The 23,596-nt window shown below is 26.4% G+C and overlaps 2 protein-coding genes across 2 annotated transcripts; both read right to left on the reverse strand.

Moving 5' to 3' along the window:
• Positions 1-3,854: 3,854 nt before the first annotated feature.
• LOC135929151 (uncharacterized) lies at positions 3,855-4,434 on the reverse strand. Its single transcript, XM_065465667.1, has 3 exons — positions 4,301-4,434; positions 4,143-4,240; positions 3,855-4,027 (listed from the first exon to the last, which is right to left on the reverse strand). Exons 1-3 carry the CDS (start codon positions 4,404-4,406, stop codon positions 3,860-3,862), a joined length of 372 nt encoding a protein of 123 aa, XP_065321739.1. The 5' UTR covers positions 4,407-4,434; the 3' UTR covers positions 3,855-3,859.
• Positions 4,435-14,641: 10,207 nt separating this feature from the next.
• Positions 14,642-20,431, reverse strand: LOC135928313 (uncharacterized). Its single transcript, XM_065464755.1, has 3 exons — positions 19,655-20,431; positions 15,426-15,545; positions 14,642-15,370 (listed from the first exon to the last, which is right to left on the reverse strand). The coding sequence occupies exons 1-3, from the start codon at positions 20,274-20,276 to the stop codon at positions 14,772-14,774; spliced, it is 1,341 nt and encodes a 446-aa protein (XP_065320827.1). The 5' UTR covers positions 20,277-20,431; the 3' UTR covers positions 14,642-14,771.
• Between the last annotated feature and the right edge of the window lie 3,165 nt (positions 20,432-23,596).

Below are 23,596 nucleotides of genomic sequence, written 5' to 3' on the forward strand. Positions count from 1 at the left end.
ATAAATCATGAAAACACTAACAATAAATCGCAGTTGCTAAAAATACAAATTGATTTCTTTAATATTTTTTCACAAATTGTAAAAATAATACTTGATTCATTTCTTTAACATTTTTCTAATTTAAAAAAAAACTAATTTTTTATATTTTTACTGTTGTGATAATTAGAAGCGCATTATTTTTGTTGCATTTAATTAAATAGTTTTGTTTATATAAATTTGAATATTTAAGAAAAATAGTTTTTTTTATATATTAAATTGAATTTTAAAGTTCATGTAAAATTTGTGTATACGATAGTGTTGTGTAATCGGCTAATTTTAGCCGACTATAAAACGGCTTAGCCGAGATTTCAGGTGAATAAATCGGCTAAGCCTAAAATTGGCCCTAAAAATTGGCTAAAATAAATTAGTCAAAAATTCTGCATAGATGCCTAGCATTAATTATTATTTATTTATTTTAGTAAAATAATTTATTTTATTTATATTTAATGTAAATATTTTATTATTATCAACAAATAAACATGATATGATTTAATATTTTTTATTTATATTGTTTTATTTTGAAATGAAAATAAATTTATTTATTTGATGTTTTTTTAATAAAAAAAATAATATGCTGCTATTGTAAAAATATAATATTTTTTTTAATATAATATATTAGTAATTTTCACAATTTTCTTTGTAAATACATCTTTAATTGATGAATTAAATTGTATATTTTATTAGATAAAAAAAACATCTTTTAGGTGAAATCTTTTATAATTTTGTTTTATCAATTTTGTAAAATAATTTATTTTTTTATTAAATGATATTTTAAAATAATTTTTTAAAAATATTTATATTAAACTTTTTTGATGTTATTTTATATGACCTTTTTAAGGATAATATTTTTTAATTGTGAGAATTGTCATAATCGTTATTTTTAAAGTTTTTTGAATTTTTTTGACGAATATATGTTAAAATAAGTATTGATAACATATTTAAATAAAATTTAGTGAAGATGTACCGTAGAAAAGTGACAATTGTCATAATCGTTATTTTTAAAGTTTGAAGATGTACCATAGAAAGTGACAATTGTCATAATAGTTATTTTTAAAGTTTTTTGAATTTTTTTGACGAAAATATGTTTAAATAAGTATTGATAACATGTTTAAATTAAATTTAGTGAAGATGTACCGTAGAAAAGTGACCATTGTCATAATCGTTATTTTTAAAGTTTTTTTAATTTTTTTTGACGAAAATATGTTAAAATAAGTATTGATAACATGTTTATTTTGTAACTTCTTATAACTTCTTGTAGATTGGGTTAATTAAACGATAAAATACTTATAATTTTATTTCTATAATGTACTCTTTATAACCAAAATTATTTTATATAAAAAAAATTCCTCTTATAAAAAAAATTCTCTTTTTTACGCGAAAAAAAAATTAACTAAAAAACATTTTTTTCTTCTTCAAATAAAATAAATTACAACCTTCACATTATCTCTTTTTCATATAAAAATACAAGATATCCTTGACATTTTTGTAATAATAATTTAAATACACAGAATACTACAACACGCCCCCTTAACAAAAATCCTGGGCAAAATTATATATATATTTGTTATATCACTATGCAAAAAAAATCAATCAGCGTATAAGAATTCAATAAATGATTCCCATATTTTTTGTTTAAACAATATTTTTATGTCTGTATTTCTTCTTTATCACTTCATACCCTCAATCAGATCTTGATAATCATCCCAGTATTGTTTAAGAAAGTCGATTCTAACGTTGCCATCCTCCTTTCTTTTAGGCGATTTTCGTAGTATCCGTCATAACTTGTTGTCCTCCTAACATAGTGTCGTTCCTGTTTTACGTTGGACATATGATGTACGTGGGTAGTGGTTGCTTCTTGATTAGACGATTATTTACACCATTGAAACCATTGAAATCTGCATCTTTATTAACCAGGAACTATCCTTAAATATTTTCTTTTTTTACAATTTCCTCTTTCAACCATTTCTATGCACTCTCTTCCGCAACTGATCCCTGTGCCTGACACCTTCACTATTATCATCAAATTTTACCCTATTTAATTTGTTTCCCAAATTTTCTATTACTACACCTTTCTCCCATTTTTTAGTACTTCCATATAATCTAATCCATACTAACTGTCCTACAGTATATTCCAATTCCCTTCTATCAATATCCTCCACAATTACATTCGTTTTACAAGATACTAACATATCCAAAAACATTCTTACCTTCCGGCCTATCATTTTTTCTGCCGGAGACAAACCATCATTACCCATCGCATTATTATAATACAAATGCTTCACCCACATTTCTTCTTTTCCACTTTTGGTTTTCTTCAACCATCCTTTAACCGTCGCTACCATCCGCTCCGCCTGTCCATTGGAACTGGGATGATAGCGGTGGCGTTAACACATGATATACACCCGTTTTTTCACAGAATCTCTTGAATTCTTCACCGATAAAAGCTGGTCCACCATCCGATACCACAGTTTTCGGAATACCAAACTACGACCATACTTTTTTAAAATGTTTAATCACAATATTAGCCGTTAACCCATGAATTTCTTCAAATTCTACCCATTTGAAGAACGCATCTAAACTTAATATATACTTTTTTCCTTCATATTCGAAAAAATCAACATGAACCCTCTCTCCTGGTTCTACAACTTTTGGCCTTGTACTATTTTTATCCTTACGGGGCATGTCAGACTATGCATTACAAATCTCACATTCTTTTCCCAATTTATCAATATCCTCGTTCATTTTCGGCCACCATGCGTACTCTCTTCCCCATTGTTTCATACGAGTAACTGTATAACATTCAAAATTTTCTCCCTCAATTTCCGGGGTATAACAGCTCGGGGTCCCCTCATAATACAATCGTCCACTATAGTTAATTCTGTTTAATATTTTTGAAAACTTTATCATCATCTTTCCATGATCTTTTTCCCATTAGACATAATTTAACTACCGCTAATTCTCTATCTTTCCTTGTAAACCTTTGTATATCTTCCCACGTCGTTGGGCTACCCTTTATACTTCTCATTACCGTACGTACAAGACATTCTTCCCGATTATCAATTTTCAAAATCACTGATTCATCCAAACTTTCGCCCGCACCTAACCTCAACAAAATATCAGATAACTGGTTCTCTTTTCCCCTTCGATATTTTAAATCCGAATCAAAACTTCTTACTAACAATAACCATCGCTGAAGTCGAGCCGATAACATCAACTTTTATATGATCTTTTTAAGGATAATATTTTAATGTGACAATTGTCATAATCGTTATTTTTTAAGTTTTTTGATTTTTTTTGACGAAAATAGATTAAAATAAGTAATAATAATATGTTTAGATAAAAAGTGAAGATGTACCTAGAGGTCTGCATTCGGGTTTTTGGATAATATGTCCGCCCACTCAATGTTTAAAAAATTTTTTACCCCGCCCGCCCATAGTTTTCAAAAAAATATACCCGCCTGCCCTACATTAATCTAAAAATTTTTATCCGCCCGCCGCCCATTAGTTTAAAATTTCTTGCCCGCCCGCCCATTAGTCAGAAATTTTTTACCCGCCCGCCCATTATTTATAAAAAAAATTTAACCAAGCCCGTTATTTTAAGCATCTAATGAAAATAGTTTCAACATTACATCTCTATAAGTTTTATAATTTAGGAAATTACTATATTAAGCTTAAAAAATATTCAATTTAAATTATGGATAATTTATTTTATCAAATAAAATATTTATAAAATCTAAATATAAAATAAATATTATAAGTAATTATAATGCAAAAATAATATGAATCCACATTTTCGGGATTCAAAAACACGTTCTTCTTTGTTATAAAAACCTTCCGGCTATGCTAAATCCTCTTTCAGAAGTAGCACTAGTTGCAGGAATTGCTAATATTTTTCTTGCTAATCTTGAAAGCTTTGGCAAATTTTTTTCTTGTCGTTTCCACCAAAGTAGGACATCCTTTTGAAGTATATCCTCTTCCTCAATTGAAATCTTTAAATAAAAGTGAACCAATATTAATAAATTTATAAAAGTAATTTAAATTTATATTAATTATATTATATGCATCTTAAAATTATGCTAAATTATATTTATCAAAAATGGTTACTTTAAGATTTAAATATTTTGTTATGTCATTATGTACGGTACTATCCTCAGTAACAACCTCATCCCCCAATCTGTTGGGGTTTAATTTTGATGTGGATGCTATTTATTTCAAATATTACATTTAATAAGTAGCTAAACGAATTTATAATTTATTAATACCTTTTAATTGGATTTTCTTTGCTTTTGGGGAAATGGGTAAAATCAAATTTTCATCTACGTCGATGTTACATTCTTCTATGCAAATCAAATCTAACAAGTTTTCCATATGTTTTTTTTACTTCATTAATTTCTTCCGACGACAACATATTCATTTGTCGGAACTTTGGTAATAAAAATGTTGAAACTTTATGGAGCATATGAATTTTAAATTTTTCAATTAGAAAATTTTTAGCTCTTTTCTTTATTATATCTATTTCTTTTTCGCATTTTGTTTTTCTCTCCATTATATTCATATTTATTTCATTATGCTCATGTAGAAGATTATAATAAAAAATATTAAATCATATCATGTTTATTTGTTGATAATAATAAAATATTTACATTAAATATAAATAAAATAAATTATTTTACTAAAATAAATAAATAATAATTAATGCTAGGCATCTATGCAGAATTTTTGACTAATTTATTTTAGCCAATTTTTAGGGCCAATTTTAGGCTTAGCCGATTTATTCACCTGAAATCTCGGCTAAGCCGTTTTATAGTCGGCTAAAATTAGCCGATTACACAACACTATCGTATACACAAATTTTACATGAACTTTAAAATTCAATTTAATATATAAAAAAAACTATTTTTCTTAAATATTCAAATTTATATAAACAAAACTATTTAATTAAATGCAACAAAAATAATGCGCTTCTAATTATCACAACAGTAAAAATATAAAAAATTAGTTTTTTTTTAAATTAGAAAAATGTTAAAGAAATGAATCAAGTATTATTTTTACAATTTGTGAAAAAATATTAAAGAAATCAATTTGTATTTTTAGCAACTGCGATTTATTGTTAGTGTTTTCATGATTTATTTCGCTTATTAATTTTAATAATTAGTTTATTTTTTATATTAAAAGATAAAAACATTTTAGTGTTAAGCATTTGCTCAAAATTCAAAGACTTTGATCATAGAAATTTTTTTTAAAAAGATTTTATAGAGAATGCTCTAATTCATTTGATACCCAAAATTTTATAAAGTTAATTTTTTGTTATTTATATTGCTTAAAAAACTTTTCAAGTTGAAATTATAAATTTTTAGCAAAAAATTTTTGATCTGCGAAAAAAACTACAATTTTGTTTATTTCTGGTTTTTTAAAATAATTTAAGATAATAACCATAAAAGAATATTAGACCTGGTTATTAATGTGATTTTCGATTTTTCCCTTAATAATTTTCCTACACTCCTTAGATCCTTCTTTTTTATTCGTGAGCTATCGGATTTTTTAATTATTTTTAATTTACATTTAAATATTAAAAAAATTATTAAATCCTGCGAATATCAGGGGAATGAGGTTTATAAAGTTATATAACCGAATTTTATGATATATTTTACTTGAGAATATTTTTAAGCAATATAAAAATGAATTTTATCATATTAAATCTATTATATATAGCGCCATCTATTTTTTAAGAGAATAAAATCGCATATTTTTAAAATAAATATCCAGCCATTCTAATAGTAGAAGATATTATTTAAAAAAATAGTAAACAAATAATATTTCTTGAAAAAATTAAAAATTGGAGATCATATTTATTTCCAAATATTAATTTCAAATTTTCTACTGACCATAAGATGACCCATATTTAATAAAAATTAATTTTGATGTTTCGCCATAATTATCAATTATTGACTTAGCTATTGATATTAGATTCAATATTTGATCATATTTAGTTTTAAATTAAAAACTAATTATTTAACATCAGTAAAAAGCAAAAAGACATTTTTTGGACCTTTAACCCCGATTATCTCCGCTAATATATATGCTAATGGCTAAAATTTTGTTTATGATCTAATGTGAACATATATAACCAGTCTACAACTTATTATCGAAATTGAAAGGGGTCGGCCGAAAATCTTGATTTTCTGGCTCATTTGACATGGAATGACCCAACATTGGTATTTTCTGTGGACGTACTATTTTGTTATATTATTTATAAAAATATTTTGTATTATAAAAACCAGCTGTAAAAGTCGTTTTGGAAGTAAAATTTTACGAAAAACTTGCCTCGCAAAAACTTTGAAAAACGTTTTAGGAAATCGACTACGCAAGCATTTGGTAGGGTGGTTGCTATTTATAATATTAATAAATCATTTGTTATCAATAAATTTTATTTCATTTTCATTTATATGATATAAAATAATTAATATTTAGTAAAACAATGCATTACGTTCTACCAGTCCTTTTATTTTCAGGTGGCATATAAAATTTTAAATTACTCTGAAATTCAATTTGGTTCTTTTCTGTGGCCTAAAATAAGATACCAAATGATACAAATTCTTTTTAGAGCCCATCAATAAGGTTTTAAAAAATTATTTAGTATTGAATCTATTCGTATCTCGTGTTTTAACCTATATCAGATCTTATTGATGTTTCCCAGAAGTATAAAAGAGATAACCCTCAATTATTCAACCTATTTATTGAGATCTTGGACATTTTTGGTAAACGCGATAGAAAATCCGCCAACTTATCCGATTTGCCTGTATCAAATTTTAAAATCATAAACTCCCTTTAAGGTTTCACTTTTGTCATTTACTGCAATCTTATTATTTGTGATTCGTTTTCTTTTAGACACAAAATTTTGCATATAATTGGTTAATTTTTACGATACCGAAGAGCAGGACGTGAACTTTCTTGTAAATGGATCAGTAATTTTTTCAAACGCTGATGTTTCTATCCAAAGGCAATCGCTGCTATTGTTTTATAGCTATAACAAAAGAACAGTTTCAAATCCGATATCGATGTGTTGCTTTCAAAAATTACTATCAACCAGTCGAATATGGGAGTCCTACCTGAAAGCAGTTTTTACTTTTATAAATTCTATATCTTCTCCGGGTGACCAATATTTCTATGCCAATTTACGACTCGTTGACTGATACCAGGGTAGGGTTATCATACGTAGTTATGGCCTAAATTGATAATTTACTAGCCTTAGAAACGATCATAGGATAAATGTATTTTTTTTATGAGTTCTGTGGATTTCAGATAAATGGACCGAATTTTGTAGGAACTTGATTTCCCTCAGTTGAATAATAATTCCTTTATTTTGGGTAAATCCCAATATATATTAACTAACTCCTTAAAAAATCCTCCATATATCTCTGAAGGATTGGGGGCACATGATGGATAAATGACATTCTCAAATATTGAAAATTCACTCATATATAGTGATAATTTATTATTTATTAAACCGAATGAATCTGAAAATAAACATCCCTGAGATCAGTCACCGTAAATTTTCAACATTCTATCCTGGCAGTCATATTATCAAATGTGGGAAGGAAATAATCTCTGGATTGAGGATTATCATGAAATCTGCATTACGGATTTATCCATTAATTTTTCTGGCATTCACGGTTGAAGTAATCTCTTAAATTTTCTATTTCGACGATCTATTGTTTCCAATATTATAGAAGTTACCAAGCGCTGAATTACAAGTTCTGTGAGCTCCTGCAAGGGCAGATATCCGTTTGAAATTACATTGATAACACTGTAGAGTTCGCCGGCAATCTGATGAAGACCTCGGTTTGATTATCAAACAAGTAAAAATTTTATAATAATTTTGTGGGGTTTTTATATTGAAATAAATTTTTTGGAACACTAAAAGTTATTTGAACTAATTAATATAAAATTTATTATAGCCAATTATATTAAAAATGATAATTTGGATCACAAATAATAAAATATTGGAAAATACAAAATATTTATGAGCGATATAACATTGTCAAAAAATATAGCTATAACCGGTATCAAAATATAGTAAAAATTATATGATGATTTTAAACATCCATAAATGAATTTATCTTTTATGCGATTGCACCACTTTCATTAAATTCTTGATGTATATTAAATATAAAGCTAGTCGATTCAATTCAATTTATTTTAAGATGTCGTACTTATGAGATAGATTTTTATTCTCCCTAATAAAGAAAAGGTCCTTTAATTTGTGCTTTTCTGATAGAATTTTTAGATAAAATAAATAAAGATAGAAAAATATTTTAAAAAATTGATATTGTTGCCAAAATGTACAGTAATTTTCATACATTTAGAAATTCCAAAATATTTTTTAAAGTATGCAATGCTTCCATTGCCTTGGAGGATTATCTACTAAAATTAATCTTTCATCGAGATTTAAATTCTGAATTAATAGGCCTTTAGATATATTAATATCCTCCAATTAAAATTTAGCTAATTATTTAATTTTTTTATATCAAGATTTAAATACTTAGTAAGATTTATCTTTTTTGAAGTAAAGGAACGCCATTTGTTGCCATCTTCTTGAGATAACGAGTAACGGTAACGCGTTTCTTTTTTTTTGAGTAATGGTAACGTAAAACTTTACTCGTTACTTTATATATTTTTTTTAAAAATATCAACAAAAAGAAAAATATATTTTATTGTATTATAAAATTAATTTTATTTATTTTTTAATTCTTAATATTAATTTAAGCTGAGTTTTAATTCATATCAACCACTTCCTTCATTTTTATTTTAAATTCTCGTTGTTAAATTTTTTTTCGAAATTAATAATCAATCAAAATTCAAAGTAAATGTTAACAATGATATTATTAATCTTATAATTTATTTTAAGAATATTATGTCTATTGTACTTACTTCTTCAGATGAAGATGATTTAACCCTTCTTTGGCCCCAATTTGATATATTTTAAACCAATAAAAAAAATTAATGGTACCAAGTCTACACTTTGTAAATGTAAATTATATACCAACGCAAATATTTCAACCTCAATATCCAGCAGTACAAACTTTAAAAAAAGATGAATAAATATCATTATTTTAAACATTATTATTTTTTTTTATATGTAAAGTTTTTATATAAATGTTATGATTTTATCTATCCATCCCAAATGGCGAAGATTTTCCGGTTCATTTTTTGGAAGAATATGACTTAACAAATGAAATGGAATTTTGATGTCTATGGATTCAAATATTCTTAACTCACTCTTTATCATGAATATGGTTATTCAAGACTCAAAAACATATAAGATTTATGTTTCTTTATAATGATAATTATTAAATTACTATTACATTATCGGAAAGGGTAAGTTCCACTCATTTAGTTAAACTACAACTGGGTACAAGGTTTGTTGGTATCCTTGAGAAAAAAAATCGGCATAATTTTATGAAAGGTGGGCCTTCATAAAATTCACGTTCGCTCATTTTGGGCAGGTCTATGACCAACGTGCTAGATAAGATAAGATAAGATAAGAGAATAGAATAATATTCTTTCATAATATTTTGAAAAGCTTAATCATGGAATTAAAATATAAGTAGGGCTGTGCCGATATTAAATATTGGATCGGATCGGCACCGATATTTAGCGTTTTCCAAAAATATCGGATCGCGATACCTGTAAAAAACCGATCCGATTTTTTACTTTTCTTTTTTATTTTATGTTATTTATTTTACGTTATTATAATATTTTCTAAATAATTTTTTTTAAACAATGCAAATGCACAACACCTTCTAAATTTTATTTCTTTTTTTAAATAGATTTATAGTATTTTAAAAGTTTTTTTATAAAAATAGAAAGAACACCCAAAGCTTTATTTATTATTTATATTATAATTATATATATGAAATTTTTTTTTATAAAACGATCTTATATATTCTTTTTGTATAGTATTTTATTATATATTGTCGGAAAAAAATAAATATTATTTTTGTATATATTTAATTTTTTTAAGTAACGAGTAGCCCGTTACTTATTGGAAAAGTCGGTAACGCGCGTTCCTTTTTTGAAAAGATAACGAGTAACGGTAACGAGTTCCTTTTTTCAGATGTAACGAGTAACGGTAACGCGTTTCTTTCTTGTAGTAATATTTACAGCACTAGTTATTTTATAGTAATCATCAAATGAGTCCAGTCTAGATGAAAGTCGAGGCTTGCAAATCTCAGAATCATATAATTTCGCTTTCGCCTCAATAATAACATAAATTTCGTGAAATGGTCTATATCATCTCTTATTTTTCTAAGTTGTAATATAATAATATTCGCGATCTCATAGCCAACCAAATCCATATATTTAAAAAAATATTACATATACTTGGGGTGGTTAATTAAATAAATTTACATTCAAATGCGAAAAAAATGGAATCTAATATCTCTCGATTTATTTGAAAAGTATTTTTAAAAAACTTTGTTACTAACTATCAAAAATTTAAAATAAGTGCTCTCTAAAAAATAACTTTATTTTACACCCTTAGGCGGCTCCCTGCATTGCTTGTGCTTAAAACCGTCGCACAACATTATTATGGTTCCTTTTTCTAATATAATATGGTGCCATGTTTAATTTAAACAAGAAATTGCAAAAAGTAGATATTGGGAAAGTATTGATTATACACATCAGAGTGGTTAAAATGTACTTATTAAATGGATCTAGATCCCGATACACATATATCGTCGAAAACTGGATCTAGATACAGATACATCGTTTAAAAACGTATCTAGTTACTGATACATTTTTATTTTACTTATGTAAGGTGTGTATAATGCTTAATTTAGTATCTTATCGAGCATTAAATTTCGAAGTAAGTTAAAAAATTTACAGTGCTGATATCATATCTATACACAGGCATATAAATAAGATAATGATGCTTAGCTTCTAATTATTCATATACAAAATATTTAATTAAATTATATTAAACTTCTGTAGTGTTTAGAAAAATTAAATTATTGTTAAATTTTAATAATTAAAATTCTCAAAATTTGGCACCCCTAGTTTGTCTGTAGAGACATCTTTAGCCATACTGAACTCTTTCTATCGATACACTCGACGGCAGAGTGATTGCTATATTTAAATATATTGGTATTATCATTAAATGTATAAAATTTTGATACTCATTTTTAAAAAAATTATTCAAATGTTGAGTGTCAAAATTTATCAACATTTATATCATCTAAAGGGTGCCCAAAATATTTAATATTTTTGATTTATTTTGAGGGATTATCTAGAAATATTAATATAAAAATTATGATAATTAAAAATTAAATAAAATAAATTATAATAAAAAATTTATCATGTTGTTTACATTGCAAAATAAAATTGTCTGGTAATCTTTTTATAATGAAATAAACTCGGACATATTATTAAATGAATTTAATTCAAATATAAAAATAATTTATCATGTCTATAAAAAAATATCACAAATAATTACATTATAGTATTTCTATTATACAATATTTATTTAAACGAAAAACTAAATGGTTCTAAATATACATTGTAATGGATTAAATTAATCACCAAATTATTAAAATTATATATAACTTATTACATTTATAATTAGTGCAAATGTTTATATGAGAAAGAAGGGGGGGGGGGATTCTAAATAATTAAGGGAAGAAGAAGAAAATCTAGATTAATCGCCTCGGGGAATGAACCCATGAAGCATGTGAAATTAGTTTTTATAATCTGAATTCTTATACGTTGACGTAAGTAGACGCTTTCTTTTGGGCTCCTGATTTAGTTCTTAAGGCTCTGCCAATCTTTTTAATTATGTTAAGAGCCTTACTTCCAAAGGATGTTAAGGTTGTTCTAACAACTGGTACGAATTTATACTCATCAGGAATATCCACATATTTATTCGTTTTAAAATCTTATGTGTATTTTAAAATGTTTTTATTGATATTGGAGGGTGAGAGGGGGTCAACGCAGGAGAAATCCCATCCCACGCTAGATATCGGCCATTCTCCCAAGGAATTTGTGTAATTCCATCGGGTCGACCTCATCCGTAAAGAGACCTGGGGGTTCTAAAGTGGCAGGATAGCCTGCGGACTGTAAAGCTCGTTCTATGAGAGCAATGCATCTGTCATGCCGGATTGAGCGTCCACTGCTAAAGAAGCATTGGAGGCAATGACGACCAGTTTGACTTACTGGCTTATTGCACTTGGTGCACTTATATGAAACTGAGGTTGTCACAATTAAGCGAATGGCTACAGCAAAACTGAATTCTTGATTTGAAAGTTCGAGGTAAAGATTTTTAGAGGGGATGGCGTCCAAGTATTCATGTCCTGAACCTTGGTTGAATGAAGCTAATAGGGCATGATCTTTAGATAGCAGGGTCGAAAAGAGGTAATCAACGGACCCTGCAACCATCGGATTATCCCAATCCTTTTGTTTATTGGAGGTTGGTGGTTGACATTCATCTCCTGAGGCTTTCCATATATTATAGGCTTCGTCAAGCAGTGCATCTGGCAAGGACAGGTGATCAGTTATTATTTTGGAGCTTGCCAATCTGGACGAGATGAAATCACTAATTGATAAGGCTATGGGTGATCGTAACCCTATGCCTCCTTTATTGCAGGGGAGAGTGGCTTGAAGCTACGAATTGGAGTTAAATTTGAGATTAGTTATTTTTTCCATGATGCTTTTTATTATGGATTCACATGCTTTTAAGGGTTTAGGATGTTTAAAAACAGCAGTTGGCCGTAGAGCATATAGAATCTTGGGTATATTGAATTAATTTTAATTAAGAAGAAATATTTATGTGTGGGAAGTTGTATGAGTAGTTCCTTCATATTGTTTAAATTATTAGAAGTAGCTTGGAAAAAGGCTTCAACTGCTAAGTAACCTCCAACTGGTGAGCCAAGATGTGTTAGTTCTTCGGCCATAACCTCTTTAAAGGCGTGGCAGTTGGGAGATTGAGAGGTGAACTGACAGATTTATGTTTTGTCGATGTTTAAGAGATTGCCTATGTCTGGCCCATCTTTTTGCAAAATTTCTAGGGCTTTGTCTATCTCTTTTGGGCTGCCGCTTATAATCCCATCATCTATGTACCAGAGATGAAAATCTAACAGGCAGCTGCTTTTAATTTTTTTCTATTCCTAGAAAGAATAATATCGACCCTAGGGGATCACCCTGTTGAATTCCTTCTGAAGAAGAAAGCCTATATTCACCATATTGTAAGATGGAGGAATTCGCATAGTAGCTTAAAATGTAGCTGGAGTAGCATGGGAAACTATTGATGAAGGATTTTAGGAAGACAGACCGTTTTATTTTGTTGTATGCATTGTTAAAGTCAATTTTAATTAGGTGTTTATAGAGGATTATTTTAAAGATAGATGCGGTTATATGAGCGGCAAACTCACAGCCGCCTTTGACACCAACCCCTAGTTGAGTTGAAGTAAGAATTGTGGAGACTTTCTCATTGATTCAAGCCTAATTAATTGTGATACTAATCTCCTAAGGGTGCCTATGGCATTTGGGCATAGGTCTTTGTTGGGTTTTGTAAGAGCGATTAGTTTTGCTCCAATCATAATTGGTTGGGCGAAGATAGGATGTAAGATCCTGTTACAAAGGAGAGTTATACTGTTGAGTAGGGTAGTTTGAGAATTTAGAAGAGGGATGGTTAGGTCTTGAAGGTATATCGGTCCCATGCCTTCAAAACCATGTGCAGAATCTTTTTGAAAGGTTGAGATTGCTTTTCTCACTTCCTCTGGGGTAAATTCTATTGGATAAAATGTGCGATTTACACCAGGTAATTCAGTTGTAGATGCCTGATGTGGGGGGGGGGGGGGGTTCTTCATAGCCAATCGGATATAATTTTTAAAATTAATGGGGGCCAATGTGTCTAATGAAGAGGCCAGACGAGCCCCTTTTATATCTAAATTATCTAATTTTTAATATAATAAAACCTAAAATAAAATTTTATCAAAATCTATCTAAAATTAAATATAGATGCCTCTAAATACGTATCAAGATATAGATACTTTATAAATGTGTCTTTAGATACAGATACTATATTTTTTTTTATCTAGATGCAGATTTTCATTATTTATTTATGATATAAAAAAACTAATATTATTAATATTGTTATATGTACTGTCATGATAAAAATATAAGCTGCTATAAAAGAGGGTTTAAGTTTTTATTTGATAGAAAATTTATGTATAACCTTGATTAGTCTTCAAAAATCGTTAAGGCAAATCTAATTTGTTGCACAATAGAACAAAAAACACATAAATTACAATAAAATACTAAGATTGTAAGTATGGCAATATTTGCCTGAGAGGTAAAAAGGAATTCTTAGAGCACAAACGATAAAGGCTACTTATTACAACCATAATGTTGGGATACTTTAAAACACCTTTTATTATTTTTATAGTTTTAATAAAATTTTAAATTTTACTCATCATGTGCTAAAAGCTAAATTGTCAGCTTTATAAAAAATTCTTACTATTAAGTTAATTTAATATCTATATAGACTCTAATAAATTATTTGTAATTATTTTTATTATTGATATAAAATCTTGTTTTTTATTGACCATATAGTATATATTATAACAACAAATAGAAATCTATTCAGTTTTGAAATTAACCGGTTTCAGGAGATCTTAATCAAATATAAAATTATGAATGCTTTATACATATAAACCAGAGTATTCAGTATTGTAAAATCTAAATTGATTTAAAACATCGAAGTCCACATTGACTTGGGCAGCATTTGAAATGATTATTGATACCGCATCCCAAATCATCGTAACATAAATTACCTATGGAATTGCATTTATATAATTCATTATATTCCAAAATGGCAGGACATGTTCCATTCTTAACTTTTCCTGTTGTCAACGTATTTATGTTTCGATTCTTGTTATCCATGAGTAATAAATTGTTCTTGAATGCTACATTACTGGCGTTCAACTGGGATAATTTAAAATACACATCGAGAAAATTGGAAAATTTGTTTTGGGGGTCTCGCATAAATTCTTTTTTAGTATTATAAGCATTTTGTCTATAATCTTGGATATTGTTTTTTAAAAAATGTTTATTCCTATTCAAAAGACGGGTACGGGTATATGGAAGATAAGTTTGATGATTAAGTTTCAGAATTTGATTAAAATCAAGCTTTGCGTGGCTATACGAATTGATTTTTCTAGCCCTGTTAGCTATATTTAAATAATGATCATTATTATTAGGTGATAACAAAGGTTGCCATGTTGTAAAGTCCATATTTTCTAAATAATTTTTGGATATATGTTTAACACCATTATAATCTGTGATAAAATAATAATAAACATTGAGATATTTGATTAAATTATATAATATTACCACTGCAGCAAAAACCATAATCATCAAAATTGAGTCTAATATCGCATCTATAATTCGTAGGGCATGGGTTATGCATGTTGCAAGATACATTTGGTAGGGGATCCCTGCACAAATAATAAGCTAAAAAATAAAGTGTTTTTTATTATAACTATACAAGAATGTTATAAAATTAAGTAATATTTAAATGTGCAGTATAATAATAACATACGCAGTTTTGAAATCATTAGTTTCTCAGTTTTAGAAATAATTGATTGCGTAGTATTATATTCAAAATGCGCAGTTTTTTTAAAATTATATTTCTTTTAAAATAAAAATTAACCCATTAAAATAAAATATTTAAAATACATTTTTAAATTTTAACTCTAACTTATATATACCCAAACTTAACCCTACCCAGTTTCCTAAAATACCTGCTCGAGAAAGGGCTTTCAGAAAAAAATATATAAAATTGAGGCTTGAAAAATTAATAAATATTAACTGTTTAAATTAGACTAGTAAAATATTTATAAAATATTATTTAAAAAATTTTTAAACCAATAAAAAAAAAATTTTTTTTAAATAGCTCATTTCTATAAAGAAACTGCGCGTTTTGATTAAGAACTAAAAATAATTTTAAGTTGCAGAAATAGTGTATTCCCTAAAATATAATAATAATAATGATTAGAAATGTGAGCTCCATAAAGCAGGAGGACCCGGAATGAATACATTTTTGCATTCCCGTCCCTTTCCGTTCCCTTCCCTTTCCGTTAGAAAACATGTTGTTACTGTTACTCCCATCTTTTGGATATGTGGTCTAATAAACATGTTATTTTATTTTATTTATACCATTATTAATCTTTATAATATATATACCAATTTTTACATCCATGTAGGCATTCCATAGACGCCCACTTCATAGGATCTAGTTATTATAAATATTCTACAAAGTAGATAATATTAACAAATTACTCTAGAAGATTTTCATTTATATTATCCATTGAAATTTAAAATTTTATTAACAGAATTTCTTTTTTTAAATTATGGTAAAATAAATTAATCAAACTAAGTTGGGTTTGTAACTCAAAAATACTTATCAAAGTTATACTATAATAAGAATAAAAGACTTTTAAGGAAGAATATGTTATTACATTATGGTTAATTGGGAAAAAATTAAATCTTTGGAATAAATTCAAATAAATTTTTGGACAATAAAAAAAGGGATGCTTTTGGAAATAAATTTCAACATATAATTATACTGTTATATTATCATTAAACTTTGAACATTTCACTTTTATAAATGTTTCAATTTTTTAAACTATAACCAAAAAATAAACAAAAACTCAAACAATGGACCGGCGGCTGCTTGTAAAAAAACAATTTCAAAGTAAATGGCGGGTCGGTTGGTTTGAACCTATTGGAATGGGTGGATATAGTGGGCTTATGTTATAAAATACGTTATTTCAAAATTTTGCTCATTTTATAAGTGTATGTAAAAAATATATTATAATCAAGTAACCAAAAAAAATAAAGAACTCCAACCAATCAAATTTTATTTAGAACAACGGGTTGGTAGAAAAAATATTATTAAATCGATAAATAAGTGAGCGCTATAATTTTTTGGCAAAAAAATTGTCCGGTGGTTTGTTGAAATTTATATTAAAAAAATAATAAGCGGGCTAGTTTTAGGCCATTACCCGCCCTTAAAACATTTACTAATAAAATAATATCAATACAATGAGACATTTTAAAATAAATTAATCATCACCAGTATTACAGTGAACTATGTCTCATTTTTAAATATACAAAAGGGGGAAACCAACAAAGATTTTATATAATTTGACTTAAAAGGGGGAAGAAATTAAATAAGATTACTTTCATGTTTAAATATTACAAAAGATAGAAGATGGAGGATTATTTTCAAAGTTGGATGTAATGATCTAGTATTATTGATAAGTGGTTGTTCTGTATTTTGAACTAGTATTTAAATTTTATTTAATTATGTTTATTTCTAGATTCAATGAATTAAAAATTAACGATGAAATGGAAATTACTATATATTCTTAATTCATTCTATATTATTAATGTGGTAATTCTATGGATTCAAATTGATAAGATTAATAAATTTATATCTTCTTTTATAATACAAATCGGAAAGGGTAAGTTCCACTCATTTTTGTTAAATTACAACTGTGTACAAGGTTTGTTAGTATCATTGAGAAAAAAATCTGCTTAATTTTATAAAGGGTGGGCCTTCATAAAATTTACCGCTCACTTTGGGCAGGTCTATGACCAACGTGCTAGATAAGATTACAAAAGATATTATTTTAGAAATTAAATATTATTATGATAAATCACAAATTTAATTTTTTTTGATATTAGGAGTTATCGCGGACAAACGATAGGAATAAACTAAAATGAACGAAATTGTTAAATAACATGGAATCGAACCATGATTTATTTATATCACCGATTAAATTCAAATTTTAAAAAATAATATATTTTTAAATACGAACCACTCTAAATTTTTTTCCCGACCAATCCCAAAAATAAGAAATAATAATTTCTCAATCAACGGTTTGGTAAATTAAGTTTTGAAGACCCTATAACCCTATGACCTAATATACTTATTGAGATCCAAAAAGCCCGCTAGCCGGAGCGGATAAATTTTTAAAAATATACCAGAGCGGGCCTGGCAAAAGATTTAACGGGTCGTGCAACTTGTGCAAAAATTTTTATCGGGTCGAAGCGTGTCGGGCTTTGTTTTATATTCTAAAAAGGTGCCATCATCGATGTCGAGGAACAAATGGAATGATTTGACAAATTTTTAATTATATTTTTTATGTATTTATTGTTATATCTAAATTATTTATAAAAGTTTATAGTATATATCATATTTTATCGAAATAAATGGATACAAAATAGATTACATTAAGAAATTCTAAAAAATTTTCAAATATTATAAACTTGATAAGAAAGACAAAGTTATATGCAGATTGAGAAAATATCTTGAAATTTCATCATGTTAGATAATGAAAATGATTGAAGAACGAATATTTGGATAAAAATATTTGATTTCATCATGAAAGATTTTTTATGCATAAAAACTCACAAAAGACATTTTGCAAAGAAGTTTTCTACTTGATCATTCTTGTGATATTTTATCATACTGAATTAAATTTCAAACATAATTTCTTTTTAATATTTTAAAATATGTTTAGCTCGACTAATTGCTTCCACTTTTTTAAGTTCAAATTAAAGTTTTTTTCAAGATCAAATTTTTTTTAAAAAAAAATTAAATTTCCAACATAATTTCTTTTCTAAACATGAAATTTAAGCTTATTTCTTTTTAATTCCAATATGTTATAAATTAAAATTAATATAAAAACTATGTTTGTTTGTTTACCATTTTTTGTTGTATATTTAATAATGACACATTTAACTGATATAACATTTTTTCGATTAATAATATTATTTTATTTACAAAATATAAGAACTTTTTATTTATTGTTTTATTTTCACTGGATGGGACAATTTTTAATCTTTTATTACTTTTAATTTAAGGATTAATGTAGTAGGATATTCTTTTATATTATCATTTCAAAAGTATTATCCAACCTTGCTTTTTCATCCTAATAATTTTTTTAAATAAATCTGGGACATTTTGGTTTTTATTCTACCCTACTACTATATTAAATATTATTAGATAGAGAGAAACGACGACTTCTACAACGGGGGGGGGGGGGTGATATGACGTAATAGTCACTAAAATTGGGGGGGGGGGGGTAGGATGGGGTAGTTTTGATTTGGATTTCCTTTTTTTCTAATTTTGATTTGATTTTTTATTAATTTGTTAATCTAGATAATTTTATTTTTATTTGTTAATTTCGATTTAGAATGGGGGGGGGGGGGGGGGGGGTGTAAATATTTTTGCACTGAGTTAATAAAATTTAATTTACAATCACTAGGAGTTAATTAAAAAGATTAACTTTAAATGAATAATTTACTCTCAGATCACACAGGCTTCTGGCTAGACTTTCAAATTTGTTAACAATAACGAAAATTTATTTATAATTCGAATTAACTCTAAAGTTTTACTGTAATGTTTCATAGAACAACTATAAAAATATTTGAACGGAGGCTCATTATAAAAATTTAAAAAAATTTAATATCAATATGCTTAAATATATTTATACCAATAAATAATAATTGTCAAAATATAGCTATAGTAATATTAAATTTTACAAATTTACCATTTACTAAATTCCATAGCATTCTCCAATCTAAATTTCGAATTTGATTTATGAAGTTATCTTTAGATTTATTTGGAAATTTTGACATCATAGATACATTTTTCACTTTCACATTATTATAATTTATTTTGGAGATATTAACTTGTTTAACAAATTTTCTAATCCCCTTTTCGATCTTTAATATATTATTCTTAAAAGTGCGATGCCTTTTAGTTAAATTAAAGGCGCCTTGAATTCGATTCCTTTTCAAATTGATTTTTGATTTATTTTTTATTGAGGTATGGTTAATATTTTGCTGCTTGATTAAGAAATCATTGCTATTTTTCTTTAAAGTAGGTCTTGACTGGCGATTAATAGTTTTGTTTAATTTCAAATCTTTACTTTTATTAGTTGATGATTCAGTAACCCATTGTTCTAGGTTTAACATCTTTCTTAGTACTCCTAAAAAATCTGAATTAAATTCATTAGAGGAACCTTGTTTTTTAAAAGAGGAATTTTTGTTTGGTTGGATAGCCCCCACACTTGGATCATAAAATGTCATTTCCACTGATTTATTCATCGAATCAGAAGTCAAATTTCGTATCAGCGGATGCGCTATTTTTAAAAAATTAGAGAATGGCATTTCGTATTCCAAGATTTTCGGCGGACCTTTAATAAAGGGGTGGAATTTATTTAGTATATTATTTTTTATTCTAAGATGAGAGTTTAGCTGGCTAAGATTTGTTTTTTCATTTCGTGAAACGTTTGTATATCCAAAACATATTTTATAAGTCAAATATATCTAGAAATATTTAATTATAAATATAAGATATATAAAAAATAAATAAATAACGGTTTAAATAAATATTAGCACTTCAATTTATTACCCATAATAGTATGATCATTCTAAATGGTATTTTATTGAGGTGCCAATTTTAAATTTTTACTCAAAATTTTAAATTTTATAAAGATATAAATAAATTTATTAGGTCAAAAAAAGTTTTGAATTCCTCTTTTAAATATCAACTCTAAAACTTCAATTTTTATTGTAAAATGTGAAAATAGAGAATAGGTACGAGTGCGACGTGTTAAACATTTTATCTATCTACCTATTAAATATAAGATGGAAAAGAAGCTATAAAATTATCTTTTTTTTCATCATTCATTAATATAAAATAATAATGTTTATTTCAAACTCGTTTTGAAATCGCGGATGTGTAATAAAATTATATATTCACTTATAAATAAAATTAAAATCTCTTCATATTTTATATGATATAATAATTTATTACTTTAGTATTAAGATTAGGATAGGATAGGTCATAAAGGTTCAAATTTCTTATTAATGAATTTTAAGTCTAATTTATCAATATTTATACTTTCGGGGAAATTATTTAAAAATGAATTTAAATGATCCAATCATTATGCCATGTATATTATAATGACAGCATTTAAAATATTTCAAAGATAACTGTATTATTCTTATGAGTTACGAGAATAGAATTAATAATAATAATAAAAAAAACATATATTATATCTCTTAGCTTTAATACGCCCATAATAACTTGGAATGACCGTTTTCAGTCACACAACTATACATTTATTTAAATATTTTTCTACTTCTGTATATTCTTCTAAAATTGAATTGACTACACTTTTAATATTGACGCCTGTTTTCATTTCCATTATGGCCAAAACAAATATTTATAATTCAAAATCCTTAATGATAATATGTCCTGTAATGGTTAAAAAACTTCGATTTTTATAGTCATCCGTCCAAAAATCAGTGGTTATGGACAAGTAATTATTCTTGATCATGCCTTTAATCTTAATGTTAATTTCATCGTATATTTATGGAGCTATAATATTCATAAGAGTTTTCCGGCTCACAAGTATATCTTTTATAATTTGTCCATATGTAACACTAACATTTATTAACTCTTGGCCTAGCTTGTATATTCCTTTACTTTCTGCTGCATTTAAAGATCGAAGATCTTTACAAATAAAATATAACTGACTTTGTAAATAGTATAAACAAAATTTAGCAAAAAGTCCTAAACCAGATGATGTTGTTTATAAAATGCGGAAATTTTTTGTTTTCAAAAATTATTCTTTTCTAAAAAAAGAACCAAACTAGAAAATATATATTATAATTATAAAATTTTAAATTTATATTTATAAAAAAACAATTTAAAAAATTAAAATTTCCGTAATTCACGGAAATTAATGTTCACGCCCGATCACGCCCTAGGAAAATTTGAGAAGGCCCGTCACGCCTAATAATTTAATTTATTCACACTCACGCCGTGACCCACCGTGACACGATAGGTCACGCATAATTTCACGGTCCTTGCCCCCTTCTAATTTGGACAGCCTTAGTTAAAAAACAAGTAAATAATATTTTTTATCTTAGTAATTGTTAAAATAAAATAAAATATTAATTAAAATAAAATTAAATTAAATTAAAATAAATTATAAAATAATCATAATAATTATAAAAATATAATATAAAATTAATTTAAATAAATTATTATATTAATTAAAATAAATTATAATATTAATTAAAATAATTTATAATAATTATAATATTCGAATAACCATTTATAAAATATATCGCGAGTTCTACTTATGACCTTTTATAAAATACAGTGTTGTGATGATTTAATGAAACATATTGATGATTTAATTAAACCCATTCATATAAAATTATTTTCTTTGCAAAAATAATTAAAATATAGGCAAAGCATTATTGAAAATTCTTTTATTACTCCTTTTATTATTTTAATTATTTTTGCAAAGAAAATAATATTATATGGATGAGTTTTAATTTAATCGTCAATATGTTTCATTAAATTATCACGACACTGTATATCGCGATTTCTACTTATGACCTTTTATAAAATATATGGCGATTTTTACTAACTTATTTCATTTATTTTTATATTCAAATTTATATTATTTTATAATACTATATAAACTTAAAAATTTAGATATATTTAATCATAATGTAAAAATCATTTTTATTTTAATAAAATAGTTTTCTTAATCTTAGCCTGCCATCATGTGTTTCCAACAGTAATTAATTATGAGATACATATTATTTATACAGAAGTAATTATTCTCACACTGATGACATAGACATAAATTCATCTAGACTTAGACCCATGTTTCTCTAATCTATGGCTAAGGAGGTATGTGTTAAATTCTCAACTAAATATGGCTCCTTAACAACAGTTCTTATACAATTTCTTTACGCGGATATACCATATCAAAAAATGTAAATGTTTTACGGAAACGACTGTACTCGGAAGTTTGATGGGTGGTTTGTAAGCTGTAGTAAACCCTAGCTTATAAGCTATAATTAAAGGGTGGGGAGGGGGGGGGAGTAAAGGATCTCCACTTGTATATTGTATGAACATTCTCAAATTATACACTTTACTGATAAAAAAGTAAACCCTTTTTAAATTTCAGAATTCTTAAAGTCTCGCGATACTCTATCTAATAAGTCTTTTGTATCATCATACGATATCGGATTTTTTATATTTTTTAGTTTATTGCGATGCTTTTCTTATATTACCAAAATTAAAAAATATTAAATTTTATATAATTTAAATAGCTGATTATTTAATTTTGATAAATTTTCATCTATGTCATCAATAGAACCCTAGAGTCAGTTTTGCAAAATATATTTTTTATTGATAGGGATGACTCCTTGATAAAAATTTGAAAATATATTATTTTTTAAAATCAAATAAATATATATAATTTTTTTTATATGTTAATTATTAATAAAAATTTCTAATATGAAGTAAAAAAAAATTTGTATTTGTATCGGAAATGTATTAATTTTTTTAAACAAAATAGAATCATGGAGTTATTTAATTATTTTATCTTATAACATCAAAGGGTTAATAAGATTGTTGTAAAATGCTACCTTTAAAAGTAGCTCGCTATCACTACTGA

The sequence above is a fragment of the Gordionus sp. m RMFG-2023 genome, chromosome 4 (genome assembly GCF_954871325.1).
Source record: "Gordionus sp. m RMFG-2023 chromosome 4, tfGorSpeb1-WG-v2, whole genome shotgun sequence".
NCBI lineage: Eukaryota > Metazoa > Nematomorpha > Gordioida > Chordodea > Parachordodidae > Gordionus > Gordionus sp. m RMFG-2023.

Bases quoted from the DNA above. Each gene is read 5' to 3' on its own strand.
- LOC135929151 (XM_065465667.1), bottom strand. From the start codon at position 4,406: ATGGAAAACTTGTTAGATTTGATTTGCATAGAAGAATGTAACATCGAC. The intron at 4,241-4,300 runs GTATTAATAAAT...TGAAATAAATAG, and splicing joins AAAGAAAATCCAATTAAAAG to CATCCACATCAAAATTAAAC. The intron at 4,028-4,142 runs GTAACCATTTTT...TTTTATTTAAAG, and splicing joins CAAAATATTTAAATCTTAAA to ATTTCAATTGAGGAAGAGGA.
- LOC135928313 (XM_065464755.1), bottom strand. From the start codon at position 20,276: ATGCCATTCTCTAATTTTTTAAAAATAGCGCATCCGCTGATACGAAAT. The intron at 15,546-19,654 runs GTAAATTTGTAA...TTTATTTTTTAG, and splicing joins GCTATGGAATTTAGTAAATG to CTTATTATTTGTGCAGGGAT. The intron at 15,371-15,425 runs GTAATATTATAT...ATTTTATCACAG, and splicing joins TTATGGTTTTTGCTGCAGTG to ATTATAATGGTGTTAAACAT.